This window comes from Cladophialophora immunda (assembly GCF_000835495.1).
Source record: "Cladophialophora immunda strain CBS 83496 unplaced genomic scaffold supercont1.2, whole genome shotgun sequence".
Classification (NCBI taxonomy): domain Eukaryota; kingdom Fungi; phylum Ascomycota; class Eurotiomycetes; order Chaetothyriales; family Herpotrichiellaceae; genus Cladophialophora; species Cladophialophora immunda.
This window is the reverse complement of record NW_015622542.1, coordinates 2,130,325-2,142,941: the sequence shown is the minus strand read 5'-3', so window position 1 is coordinate 2,142,941 and position 12,617 is coordinate 2,130,325. Positions and strand designations below refer to the sequence as shown.

General features: G+C 54.1%; 5 protein-coding genes across 5 annotated transcripts; 2 read left to right on the top strand and 3 right to left on the bottom strand.

Moving 5' to 3' along the window:
- The first annotated feature begins 165 nt into the window (after positions 1-165).
- On the top strand, positions 166-2,801 carry PV07_03055 (uncharacterized protein). Its single transcript, XM_016389718.1, has 2 exons — positions 166-612; positions 689-2,801. Exons 1-2 carry the CDS (start codon positions 367-369, stop codon positions 2,636-2,638), a joined length of 2,196 nt encoding a protein of 731 aa, XP_016251620.1. The 5' UTR covers positions 166-366; the 3' UTR covers positions 2,639-2,801.
- A 671-nt stretch (positions 2,802-3,472) lies between these two features.
- Positions 3,473-5,304, bottom strand: PV07_03054 (uncharacterized protein). The gene is made up of 2 exons (XM_016389717.1): positions 4,112-5,304; positions 3,473-3,961 (listed from the first exon to the last, which is right to left on the bottom strand). Exons 1-2 carry the CDS (start codon positions 4,912-4,914, stop codon positions 3,757-3,759), a joined length of 1,008 nt encoding a protein of 335 aa, XP_016251619.1. The 5' UTR covers positions 4,915-5,304; the 3' UTR covers positions 3,473-3,756.
- Positions 5,305-5,669: 365 nt separating this feature from the next.
- PV07_03053 (uncharacterized protein) lies at positions 5,670-8,977 on the top strand. The gene has a single exon (XM_016389716.1). The coding sequence runs from the start codon at positions 7,164-7,166 to the stop codon at positions 8,670-8,672; it is 1,509 nt and encodes a 502-aa protein (XP_016251618.1). The 5' UTR covers positions 5,670-7,163; the 3' UTR covers positions 8,673-8,977.
- Positions 8,978-9,642: 665 nt separating this feature from the next.
- Positions 9,643-11,186, bottom strand: PV07_03052 (uncharacterized protein). The gene has a single exon (XM_016389715.1). The coding sequence runs from the start codon at positions 11,005-11,007 to the stop codon at positions 9,766-9,768; it is 1,242 nt and encodes a 413-aa protein (XP_016251617.1). The 5' UTR covers positions 11,008-11,186; the 3' UTR covers positions 9,643-9,765.
- PV07_03051 (60S acidic ribosomal protein P1) lies at positions 11,166-12,395 on the bottom strand. The gene is made up of 3 exons (XM_016389714.1): positions 12,245-12,395; positions 11,936-12,158; positions 11,166-11,849 (listed from the first exon to the last, which is right to left on the bottom strand). Exons 1-3 carry the CDS (start codon positions 12,311-12,313, stop codon positions 11,803-11,805), a joined length of 339 nt encoding a protein of 112 aa, XP_016251616.1. The 5' UTR covers positions 12,314-12,395; the 3' UTR covers positions 11,166-11,802.
- Positions 12,396-12,617: the final 222 nt, after the last annotated feature.

Here is a 12,617-nt window from a genome sequence, read left to right as displayed (position 1 = left end):
CCACGACAGTGATGCTGAGGACGTTTGGCTCCTCGGTAGACGTCCACGCATCCGGTTCAAGATGGCAAGGCTGGACAAGGCTGCCAAGCCGCTAAGCTTTCCGCCGTATAGAACCAATGTCGACCTCACCCCCTCTGCCTCTAAACCAGTTTCGCCGATTCAACAGTGTGCTCACTCGTCTTCACTGCGGGTGTGGCAGAAAGATGGGTGAGCACACTGTCGCTTGCGCCAAGCGATGGCTTCCACAACCATTTCAACGCTTTGCAGTAGTGACATCTTTGAGATGGTTGATATTGCATTTCTACTGCCAGTCGCACACCCTCAAACCGCTCAACACCGCTGCGAAGCGTTCATACACCAGGCGCGATGGGCAAGAACAGCTCCAAGAAGGCTGCGCGCCATGCCCGCGCCACTCAAGACTTCTTCAACCAGGTTCCGGAATCATCTACTGGAGATTCGGCCAAGACGTCGACCGGGGCTTCTTCAATTTCTACTCCCACGAACGTTGCAGATGCTCTTGGATCCTTTGTCAACCCCGCGAACGCTGCCAATTCCCGTCTCTTGACTGGAACCTTTCAAGCGTTTGATCTGAGAGACGACTACAGACAAGCCGTACGTTTCTCCCATCAACAAAGGTGAAGGTCATTTCAGATCTGCTGATACTGACACAAGTTTGTCTCCGTCTCAGGCCTGTTTACTCGGAGAGCGCATCTACCACACCTTTGAGAGGAACAAGGAAGCCGCTCGAGATCTCCTCCGTCACCTGTTCACCACCGCTTACTTGACTGTCGACAAGTCGACTGGCAGGAGAGAGTGGCGTCTCGACACGGACATCAAATACGAGATCGTTGAAGCCATCCACTCCACGAAACTCATCGGCCTTTTCACTCATCAGAGACCCATCAAGAACTCCAATCCAACTCGCCTTGAGTACGTCATCGACGGCCCATCCTTTCTTGACGAGTTCGACGTGGTTGGCATCATTGTCGACTTCTTCTTGGACTGGTCGGTTGAGTGTGCGGATTTTCTTCGCGAACACCCAGATCTCAGAAGCCTCGACATCTCCCTGCTCGAATACCGTGACAAACACCTTCCATTTGCCTGTATCGGCATCATCGAGATCGCTGCTGCTATCAAAGCCGGAGTTCCTATTGACCTCGACCCTCGCCCTCTCGAATTCTTCATCGCCGTTAGAATGAACAAGATGGCTGGTGAGCAGAACCTCTTCGTCCAGGGAAAGCCAAAGAAGGTTACCCGCAAGAACAAAGGTGAAGGCAAATTGAAGGCTACTGAACCCACTGCCACCGGAATGGAGCACACTGCCGAAGGTTTTGAAGAGAAACAAGATGACAAAGAACATGTCACCAACATGAATGCCACTGTCGAAGATGCCGAAGATGAAGACGATGTCAACAATGGTGATGTCGCCACCACTAGCGCCGCTGCTGAGCCCGCTGTCACCACCATGGAGTCTACTGCCGAAGTTGCCAAAGACAAGAATGTCAACAACGGTGCTATTACTCTTCCTGCTGCTGGCACTGGCGCTGGTGCTGACGCTGGCACTGCTGCTGTCGCAGGTACTACTACTGGCACTCCCACTCTCACTCCCGCTACCGCTACTGGTCTCAACATTCCTGTCGCCCCTGACTCCGTTGCGACTCTGATTGCTGGTGCTCGAGCCCTTTCCATCAACGACTCTCGCCCAGGCTCAGACGATCCGTACAGCCTTCGCACTCGCAATCGTCACATTCGACGAACCATGGGTGCTCGTGGCTTTTACATGAACAACGACTCCACTGCAGCTGGTGACGATCCGTTCAATCTTCGCACTCGTCCGAGACTTCCTCAGGCATCAGCCAACTATGTCGACCCTTTCACTGATGCTGACGCTCCTACCCCCACCGGCGCTCCTGTTCCTGACGAAGATCCACGCCCTCGTCGCGGTGACAGACTTCGTGCAAACACTACCAACCCCGGTGCCACTACTTTTACTTCTCCCATGACTGCGACTGACGCGTCTGGTACTGCCGAGTACACTGATCCTCCTCCCCGTGTCCGCGCAGGTCGTCGCCGTACTTCTGGTGCCACTGCCGGGTCCCGCAACACTTCTTCTGGTGCCACTGCCGGGTCCAACAACACTTCCCCCCCGCTAGGCGAGACTGCGGCTCGGCGCCTTGCCAAGAACCGACTCTACCAGGAGCTTCAGGATCTTGTCAACACCAACTTCCCTTCTGCCGCGGCTCGCCGTACCGCCTTTGCGCAGGCTAGACAGCGCCTTCTCCGTTCGGAGACCGTGGCGGTCGCGCGCGGCGAACAGCCGTTGCGTGCCACTGCAACCAGAGCCACCCAAGAGGCGCTCACCATCGGCCGCGACGATGCGTTGAATGCGGTCCGTCAGCAACGTGCAGCAGAGGCCGCTCGGATGAGGGCCACCAGAACTGGAACTGAGGCGAACGCGCGTGCCCGAGAGCAGGGATTCGGGTTCGACATCGGTGGGATGGGCGGCTGGTATGGCGAGTTGGAGGCCATGCAGATCCAGGCTCTTCGGGGCAAGAAGAGCGATGGCAAGAAGGAAGGCGAGGCCGACAAGAAGGTCGGCGGCGATGAGAAGAAGGACGGCGACGAGGCCGAGAAGTGAGATGATCGCTGCTCAAGGCAGTTCCCTTACGTGATCGTTCGGTTGAAAGCCTGGCCTGTTTGTTTCGAGTATTTACACCAATGATACCCATCAGAGGGTTGCTCACCCCAGTAGAGGGTTGAGCCAATGCACTTCAAAAGTGCCATAAATTCATCAAACTCACAAATGTTTTGATCCCTTCCTTGGTAAACCTTGCCTTGTTTTACTCTTGTCACATCCGTCGCCGCCTCTCTCACTGCTTCTCATCCCGATGACCACGACGCCGACTACGGCTAATGATGATACTGAACATGACGACGACAAGCACGCCGATGACGCTGATCTTGGTATGCGATGAGGACAACGAACCTTTGGTCGCCAGCTGCGCGCGCCGTCACCTATATCCCCGACGTCCTGTTTTTCGTCTCGACTGGACTTCCACCCCTCGCTCCCGCCCCTGCTATGCCCACGGTTCGGGGTTAAACACGGCGTGTGTACAGAGTCTATCTGGCCTTGAAGACTTCGACTACGACAACGACGGCAACGGCAACGAGAAGGGAGTTCTTCGCTCCGTGGTCGCCGTCCGCGGTGTACGTCTTCGATGTCGTCTCCCGCGGTGGTTCACAGGCATCGGTTTCGTGCAACGCTGTCTGCCTGGGTAGTAGGTTCATAGGCCGGACGTTGTGAGCTGGCCAGTGGTTTCACACTCAAGGATCGGTGCATGGTAGATGGTGCATGGATGCGCGCTTGGCTTGTTTGCTTGCTCGTTCGAAAGTCAAGAACCTTCCGTCCTCTGGACCCGGTCAGTGAGATCACCGCACGCTACGCTGCGTTTCAAGAAACAAACAAGACTGTGCCCTTCCTTGGTACATGGCCGTCTATTCCATCTATCGATCCGTTCGTCTATGTGAGTGCGCATGGTGGCCATTGTATGATTGTATGACTGTAGTACAATTCTTGATGTACATTCGCCTTTGTTCCTTTCCTGTCACGACGCCGAGCCTTCTCCTAACGTTTCTGTGTCGGAGGATGTCCAACTCCGGAACACCTTGAGGTTATTGCCATGAAGACATACAACGTAAGGAATAGGAACATGAAAAAGGGTATCCGCAATGAAAACTTTCGTATCGGGCAAACTTTCACGCCTCTTCCCGAGCACCCTTCTCCCTTTCAATCTCGACCGATTCGCCCGGGGGCGTGGAGAGCACGCTCGACGGATTGTACTCCTTGGGAGCCGCCGACACGGTCGACACCGGTGGAGGTGGGATGTATGCGCTTGACAGCCGCGGGAAGCAGAATCCGGGGTGGAAGACCGTCTGGACCAGTGTGGCGATGATGACCATGCTAAAGATGCAAGAATTGAAGAATTAGTCATGCGTTTTCTCCTTGGAATTGTTCTCCTGGACGGTTGTGCGAGGGGTGTGAAGGGTGAGGGAAACCGTGAGAAGTGACAATAGCCTCGAGGAAGGCGGCACAAGAAATTGTGATACATACCATCCATCAAGAGCGATGAAAGCCGGCTCAAACTGCATCACCGGATTCGCCCATCCGCCGGCCATCTCGACGATACGGTAGATGCACCGAATCACGATCGCCGCATACGCGACGATGAACCCGTACACAAACAGCCGGAATTTCCTGTCGTTCAGAAACCCCCGTGCCTCGGCGGAAAGGGGCTCCTCGCGTGCTCGCCAGCGGCTCAAGACGTACCACCCTGCGGCGCCGCCGAAGAAGAACAAGGTGACCACCTGCCAGGCGATACCGGCCATCATCAAGTCATCACCTATGTCTTGCTGGGACTGGTTGTCGTTGGCGGTAGCGGCCATGCCACCACCAATCGCCTGGATCACCAGCGATATAAGGTCCCCGGTGATGAAGATCCACGTGTACCAGTTCGGTTTGATCTTGGAGTATTGCGGCCCGAAAGCCAGGGTGACGTGCTTGAGAACCAGGTAGATGGCGGCCGAGTTGAAGGCAGGACCCAGGATCAGGCAGCAGATCTGGATCTGGAACCCGATCTCGTCAAAGGGATTGTGGTGTAGGATCACACGCCCAACGTATCCGAGCGCCTGGTCGACGCAGGCCAGCAGCATGGCGACCAGATACGTCCACGTCTTGTAGCGGATGCCGAAGAGGAGTTGGAGGGCGCCACACATGGCGAAAATGGCCACGAACAAGGCATTTGCACTGATCGAGGGATAGTAACCATAGATCGAGTGCTCGACCGGGCACCGGGGGGTGACTTCGGTGCAGTTGGCGAGGGGCAGATAAAAGGTTGCGTTGTTGCTGTTGGCCATTGTCTAAGAAATGCTTGGGGGAAAAAGAGTGGAAGAAGATAGTGAACAATGTACCCAGGGAGGGAAAAGGGAATATCAATGGTACCGTGCTCGCAGGAGTCAAGGAAAAAAGAGACCCATAACAGGGATACACCTATATGTACTCAGACCGGCATCCTCAGGCACCAACGAAACCAAGAGCGACGACAGGACCGCAGTAAAACAAGGCTCTCGGATTGCCAAAAACGCGAATACGAAGGATTTCGAACGTGAAAATCCGTCCACGTCGCAAGGTGTACAGCAAGACCGGCGGCAGGGCGAAAGGACCGCCCTGGTGGATACACGAGGGCTGTTTCGAGATCGAAAAAAGAGGCTTGTTTTGCCCTCATCGTGTATGCCGGTCTGTCTGCCATGTGGTTGGGTAGCCCATTGACCATGACGACCATGACCCAATGGGCCTTGTAAAGGCCCGAGCAAGGCTCTGCTGCTGTAAAACTCTGTCCGCAAAGGGCATTGGGCGCTGTGGTGTGATCTCGCAAGCTGAGCCCTAAAGTGGTTAAGGGGAGAAGCAAGAGCGGGACAAGGCTGTATCCACCAGTCCAGCAGCGCGCAATCCAGGCAACAGGGCGGAAGGCGTTTTCCGTGTTCTCTGCCAAAGCCTGATCCTGAGTGAGGATGCTCGGAGTACCGAATAGTAGCCCTTAGCTCATTGTGCGGGCGCATTTACAGGAAAGGACCTCCTTTGCGATGCTGATATCAACGTCGAGGTCGAGATGAGGTCGTCGAGGATCGGAGCGCGGAAGAACATTTCCTCCGTGCCGAGGATCCCCAATTCGGCGCAATTCTTCACAGCGCACAACAATCCATCGACATCTCTCTTCCATTCAGCCAACTTGAATCTGCCTGGGAACCTTCATCGCTGAGACAGACCGCGATCCCTGACTTCAGACACCTTTCGGCGTCTCATTGCAATTCTGGCTCCGATCTCCGAGCAGCATCGCACCCGTCGATCTCGAAAGCTTTTGATGCCGTCCCTGCATGCTGCATCCCCGTATATCGTGTCAGAACCCGAGATACGACCCGAAGGAACCCCTCCTCGACTGGGTCGATGACTCGGATGCGGCCTCATCCTTCCCTCAAACCTAAAACATGGCATATCCCTTGACCAGAATCACAGACAGCAATCATCACAATAGATTTAAAAGAGATGCTGCGCACGACGTTGAAAAGGGGACGACAGGCCCATTGCGTCTCGACAACTCAATCCGTTGTTGAGCTACAAAACTCGAACGACCCAATTCACAGGCGCGGAAACATGTCCTCCCTAGACACAAAACAGATTGCTCTAGAATTACCCCTTGTCAACCTGATTCATGCTTAGCAAATGATCCCATCCTGCACAGATCGTGGCATCTGCACAGATCACCCTGGGGAACCGGCATACCCCCTAGTCGAAATGACGTTTGTGACTCCGACTTATCCTCCAACCTGACGCCAGCACCTCCAGATGGGGTGTAGTGAATGAGAGATTTTCGAAATGGATGCTGATGATAACTACCGAGTGCAGGAGTCACAGCTGCTTCATTTCTTACTGGCAGCTACAATTGAGGTTGACAGCTGTCAAGGTCCCTTTGACACTACTGACGGCAGATGCAGAAAATCAAAACATGTGATGTGAATGGGCAGGCCAGCCATTGAAACACGCCTCCTCGATCTGGAAAGGACGAGCTCCTTGTTCGCAGGCCTCCCCTCACGTGGGTTGATGTCCGGCCACTTTCGCATTCTACAGCCTTCTGATTCATGTCTCCCTCTTTCCCTGGACTGATTGATAGTCCTTTTCGTGTGTGTGCCTCAGCTGTCAAGAATGACGGACACGTTCAACAAGGGCACTGGAATGCTTGGTACGGGACTAGGCTAATTTTGTCCTAATCACCCCGAGTTTGCAAGCCCCTTCACGCGTTGAGCACACCGGCCCATCAAAATCTCAGCAAGGGAGAAGAGCACAAAAATGTCCTGGATCCTGTCTGAGAACTCGCCTTGTTGCCGAAGCGATCCCTGCTCTACTTGGCTGTCGCTCGGAATGTGGTCCAAGTGTAGAGAGCGGGACTTTCGAGATTTTCACCTGGTGTCCATAACTTCATCTAACTCATATCGTAGTACGGGGCTCTTCCTTCGATTCACTGTGCCTGTCGTTGGGTTTTCCGAACTTTGTGGTGTCTTTGTGTTCTTACATCCTGTGGCAGATATTTTGTTGGTCTCATCCGACCAATATGGACCAGTATATGCCCATCCCTACCGAGGCCCGTACGAGTGATCACACAGACGATTTCGAGCTCTCGGACATCGACATAGAAAAGATTAATGACCAGCCCTTGCCCAAGTGGTATCGACTACCTGGCTGGAGGATATCATCGAGATGGGAGGTCCCATCAACCTGGAGGTTCCGGTCAACAGACGACTCCATCAACCTAAAGACCGTCGCAGCTCTCATTCTCGCCGGCGTCATTACTGCACTCCCACGGTTTCTGCGACCAGGAGGGTTGAAGAGGAAGAAAAAGCTACATCCGACTGCATATCTTGATGCTTTGAGAGGCTGGGCAGCACTCCTAGTCTTCCGGTTTCATATGTACTACAACAAAACGTGGCTGCTCGAGCTGCCAGTCGTTCGCGGTTTCCTCAATGGCCGCGCCATGGTTGAGGTTTTCTTCGTCATCTCCGGATACGTTCTCAGTTACCGACTTCTCAAGATGATGCGCAATCAGCAGCCGGACCTCCTCCGGGCTTTGGCCTCGTCGACATTCAGACGGTGGTTTCGACTATTCATGCCGACAGGCATTGGCTCTTTGATCGTCGCTATGGCCTCATATCTTGGCTGGTGTCGAGGGGATCTTCGCCAGGGCACTTTCCTTGCCCAGCTTTGGGATTGGTTCTGGGATTTTGGCTCAACCACCAATCCTTTCGCTGACATCAAAGGCTGGTGGTATCCAAGTGTCTTCCGCACGAAGTACCTCGACCCGATGTGGACTATTCCCGTCGAATTCAGAGGAAGCATAGTGCTATTCTCATTTTGTGCGGTCGCTGCTTTCTTGTCTACCAGAGGTCGGAGGATCTGTTGTGGCATCATTATACTCCTGTGCTACTACTGGTGGACCATCTATGCCGCTTTATTTTTGATCGGTCTAATGATAGCGGATCTTTCGTTCGATCGTCATCCAGAGCGTCTGCATCCCATGCCTCTTCCACCGCAGGACAACGAAGCATCACCAAATCACAGAACTAGTCGGCAAATCCTCACCAAGATTGGGTGCAGTCTCCTTGTGGTTGTGGCACTGTTTCTCTTCGGACAGCCGCAAGACGGATGGAGCTATCAAGGGCCATTCCCATTCGACTATCTCAGCAAGGTCATTCCGTGGTGGTATCCCCTCGATCTCAGTGAATACTTCTGGCTCAGTATTGGAGCCGCTCTTCTGGTTTTCGCTTTGGACAACTGTCGCATGCTTCAAATCCCTTTCGAGCTTGGCTTTTCTCAATATCTGGGAGACATCTCGTTTGGTATTTATGTCATGCATGATATTGTCAACTGGTGCTTTTATGAGCCTATTGTTGAACCATGGCGTGCGGCACACCTTGGCGATGGTTACTGGTCTGGCCTCCCGGGGATGCTGATTACAACAACTGTGGTGCTGTGGACCGCGGACTATTTCTCAAGGATTGATGCCTGGGTTGTGTGGTTTGGAAAATGGCTGGAGTCGAAGACCTTTGTCAAGTTGGAAAATTAAGGGGATGTTGTGCAACTTACAAGAATGAGGTCGTCGTTGTTCTTCGGTTCCGATTCCCGAACCCCAGTGTGCGATAGGTTTTGAGGTTACAGGCCCTTTCCCCTTGATATTTCCTGGAGTTGAGATGCATCTGCCAAAGCATATACCTGGATTCCTAGGGCCGGTGCCAATCACAACTTCTGAAAGCCAGGCTGACTGTTCGTCTTTTCGGATACATTAGGAGCGCTACCCGAATCTCCCATACCCAGTTATCAACTCCCATCATTTATTCTACCCAAGGTTACAGAACTGCTCATACTCAAATTCATAATGCAATCCTTTTTTTCCCGCCGCATCATGCATAATTTGTCACCTGTGAACTCGACATTGGACCTCTCTTTTGGAGTTGATGGTCTGATGCTAAATCTCTCGCCGTAGTCATCTCCACCGTGACCGGAGTTCCCATGGGTTGTGCAACCTGCCATTGCAGCAGTTGTGTCTACAGCTAACGCCATATGTGACACTACAGTTTCTCCTATATCTCAGTTCCTAAGATATAGGATTGACTCTCGTCAGAAGGAAGAGGCAAGCTCTATCAACGATTGTGGTTCTTGTCACAGAGAGGATCGCCGCCCCTGCCAAGCCTCAGCCTTGCCACACATGAACTGGCAGTGTCATCCTCTTTCCATCAGCTCCTGGAAGAGTCAATGTTCGATCACGACAAGTGAAATATCTGCGATGCCAGCATGCATATTGACGTCCACTGAGTGCGATATAGACATGATCGAGAAATCGACGTTGAACCCAGACCATGGGTTGCAGACGCTATAGCCCAGAGACATTCTTATCAACTCCATAGGAGCTAGACTCCGACAAAACGACCGGTGCCTGTGGCTGTCACGGGGCACAGAGGCGTATCGGTGCTTGGTATGGGAGATATCTCACTGAGTGCCAACAACTAGCTGGAAGAAGTAGAGTGAAGGGGTTCATGCTGGAATATCGCGGGGAAAAGGCTGCGGGGGTAATCTGTTGACGGCGATTTACGTCCATAACCGAAGAAGATTTGTCCCTAGATTCCTGTCTACTGGGCAGCACAGACAGCAAGGCCAATCCTTCATTCGACAACCATCTCCAATATCTCCATGACCTGTTCTTTCTCTGTGATGGGCTTCGCATTCGTCTGGATCCAATGGTCCCTGAGACTGTTCTTCGCCAATCCGTCCAGCTTGTCTCTCCCGACGCCCACCTCCTTCAACGTCCGCGGCATGCTGATCTCTCGGAATATCACGTCCAAAACGTCCCCCAGGTCGAGCTTCTCGAGAGTCCCCGGTGCCGAACCGTACTTGGTTTCCAACAACTCCTTCACTACAGGCGAGCGGAGCAACACCTGTTTGCAATAAGCCTGTCGTTCGACATTGGCGCCGACTTTCTCGTTCCACTTGCAGACCGCCGGTAACATGATGCAGCTGGTCTCTCCGTGGCCGACGCCCAGGGGCCCCAACTGGTGCCCGATCGCGTGGCTTGCCCCGAGGGGCACGCCGCTCCCCACGGCGCTCATGGCCTGAATCACGCCCCGCATCGTCTCGTACCTGGCATCCAGATCGCCAGGGTCCTTGTGCGTCCGAATCAAGGCCGGGACCAGTTTCAGCAGCCCCTTTTCGGCCTCGGCATCGCCTTTGTCGTTCGACAGCAGGCTGCACAGCGTTTCGACGCAGTGGTCCACGGCCCTCACGCCGGTACTCAGCCAGATCCGCGCCGGCGTGGTGGTGGTGAGTTCCGGATCGAGCACCACGATGCTCGGATTCCGCGTGGGCGGCTCAAAGAGGCACTTCTGGTGGCTGCCGTCGTCCCTCGTCACCCCCGCGATCGACTGGTACTCGCCGCCGGACAGGCTCGTGGGGATGGCGACGTGGCGGATCACGGGATCCTTGAACGTCTTTCGCCCTTCGGCAAACAACTTCTCCAACCCCTCGGACGTGGTGATGTCATTGGCGAGCATCCACGCGATCACCTTGGCCGCGTCTGTGAGCGATCCCGCGCCCAGCGTCACGATGCAGTCCGGGTTCTTGGGCGCCGCGTCCTGCGCAATCTCCAGGACCTCGTTCCAATGCGTGTGTGGGGTCATGCCGATCCTCAGTCCCACGACCTTGTCGCCCAAGGCGTCTTGGAGCCGTTTCAGCGCATTGGTGTTCTTCGACAGCGAGTTGGACGCGATGATGTAGACCCGGCTGGCTTTGACCGTGTTGGCGATGTGGTACGCGCAGGCTTCGTCGAAGCGCAGCCCCCAGGTGATGTACGGGATGTCACGATCGTCAAAGGCGGGCTCGAGGTGGTCAATGCCGTAGGAGAATGTCATCTTCGAGATGGAATGGTTCGCTTCTTTGTTACAAAGGCAGCCACGTTCCCACGAAGTCCTGGACTGTTGCAGCACAGGTCACGTCACAGAAGCAAATCAATCAAGTACATTTCACGAGCAGAGTAAGAATGATCGTAAAACTGAAAGGGAGATCAACTCCCGGGTTGGAGAAGTGTGGGGGAGTCGAGCGAGTGGGGCATCGACGAGGCTGATGGAGGCAGGGAGCTTTTGGACGTAAACCACTTCACCAACGCGGCAAATGGACCCGTGTAGAGGACAGAACGAAAAAGCAGAGCGATGCGAAGCGCGGAGATGAGTTCTAGGTCAATAATTCCAAACATGGCGTGAGTGTCACGGTCTTCCGGATGGAGATTGTGCCGCACGAGAATCATCCTCACGTACACACATCATTTTTGCATTTCGTGGGGCGCATCAAGTTGTTCGTCCATGACACAAAACCAAACATTCATCTTGGAATGAGTTATTGACATTGGGGTATCAATTCTCTCAATGTGCTGTCTGGCTCGATGAGTCCGCATGAGTCTTAGCTGGCCATCGCTCGTCCCGGACCGGTGTTCTCGACTTTGTTTCCCTTGATTTTGATACTCCATAAAATGTCAATGCTCTTTGGTCTTGTTGCCGTTTCCCTGCCCTATGGGCAATTCACCAGCATAGCAAAGCGAAGCAGTGTGCATCGGTGTGCATGCCATGGAAAAAACTTTTTCGATTGACCTCGGAGAAGTCGTGGTAGAGAAAAGGCGGCGTGTGAGAACAAACTCGAGGCGAAGCAGACGCTTAATCGAAGAGACCGAAACCCATATCCTCGTCGGATTCTTCCTTCTCTGTAGATTCATTGTCAGCAAACGTCTGTCGAGGGAGAGAGAGAGCGGGGCGCGGGCCAGCAAAATCTGCCGCGGCGGAAACGTACCCTCTTCCTTCTCCTCTTCTTTGGGCGCCTCCTCAGCTGCAGCAGCGCCGCCGGCGGCAGCACCACCAGCAGGAGCAGCGGCCGCGGCACCACCGCCTGAGCCGACGTTGAGAAGCATGTCCTTCACATCCTTTCCTTCCAGCGCCTTTGCGAACAGGGTAGCCCAGATGGGTTCGACATCAACGACACCGGCCGCTTTGATGAGGGTGTTGAGTTTATCGGCCTACAGTAGAACACACGGGTGTTAGTCTCTTAGGTTGGAGGGCCCTTCAATTGAGGCCTGGAACATTCAGAAAGGGTCTTGCGTACGGTAATTTCAATGCCGTCGTCGGCGAGGATGAGAGCGGCGTAAGAGCTGGCGAGCTCGGCGGTGGACATCTTGACGATTTCGCTGAGGGAACTTGTCTACTTGAAAGTCGGAAGGTTGTTGTCGAGAAGTTGAAGGTGCGCACAATTTCTCGAAATCGCAGGGCCAAGAACCCGGAATTTGGTTGTGGGATCAAAAATGCCAAGGCCCAGGTTTGCCGAGTGCGAACTAGGCTTGTTTTGGAGAGGGGTGATGCCGCCCTATGCACCTCTGCGCCGCGGGCACCAGAGAAGCGAAGCTGAACCATATCTTGGCACCCGAAGACGACGCACTCGAAGGAACTCAACTTGGCACACGCTCCCCCCAGACCGTGCC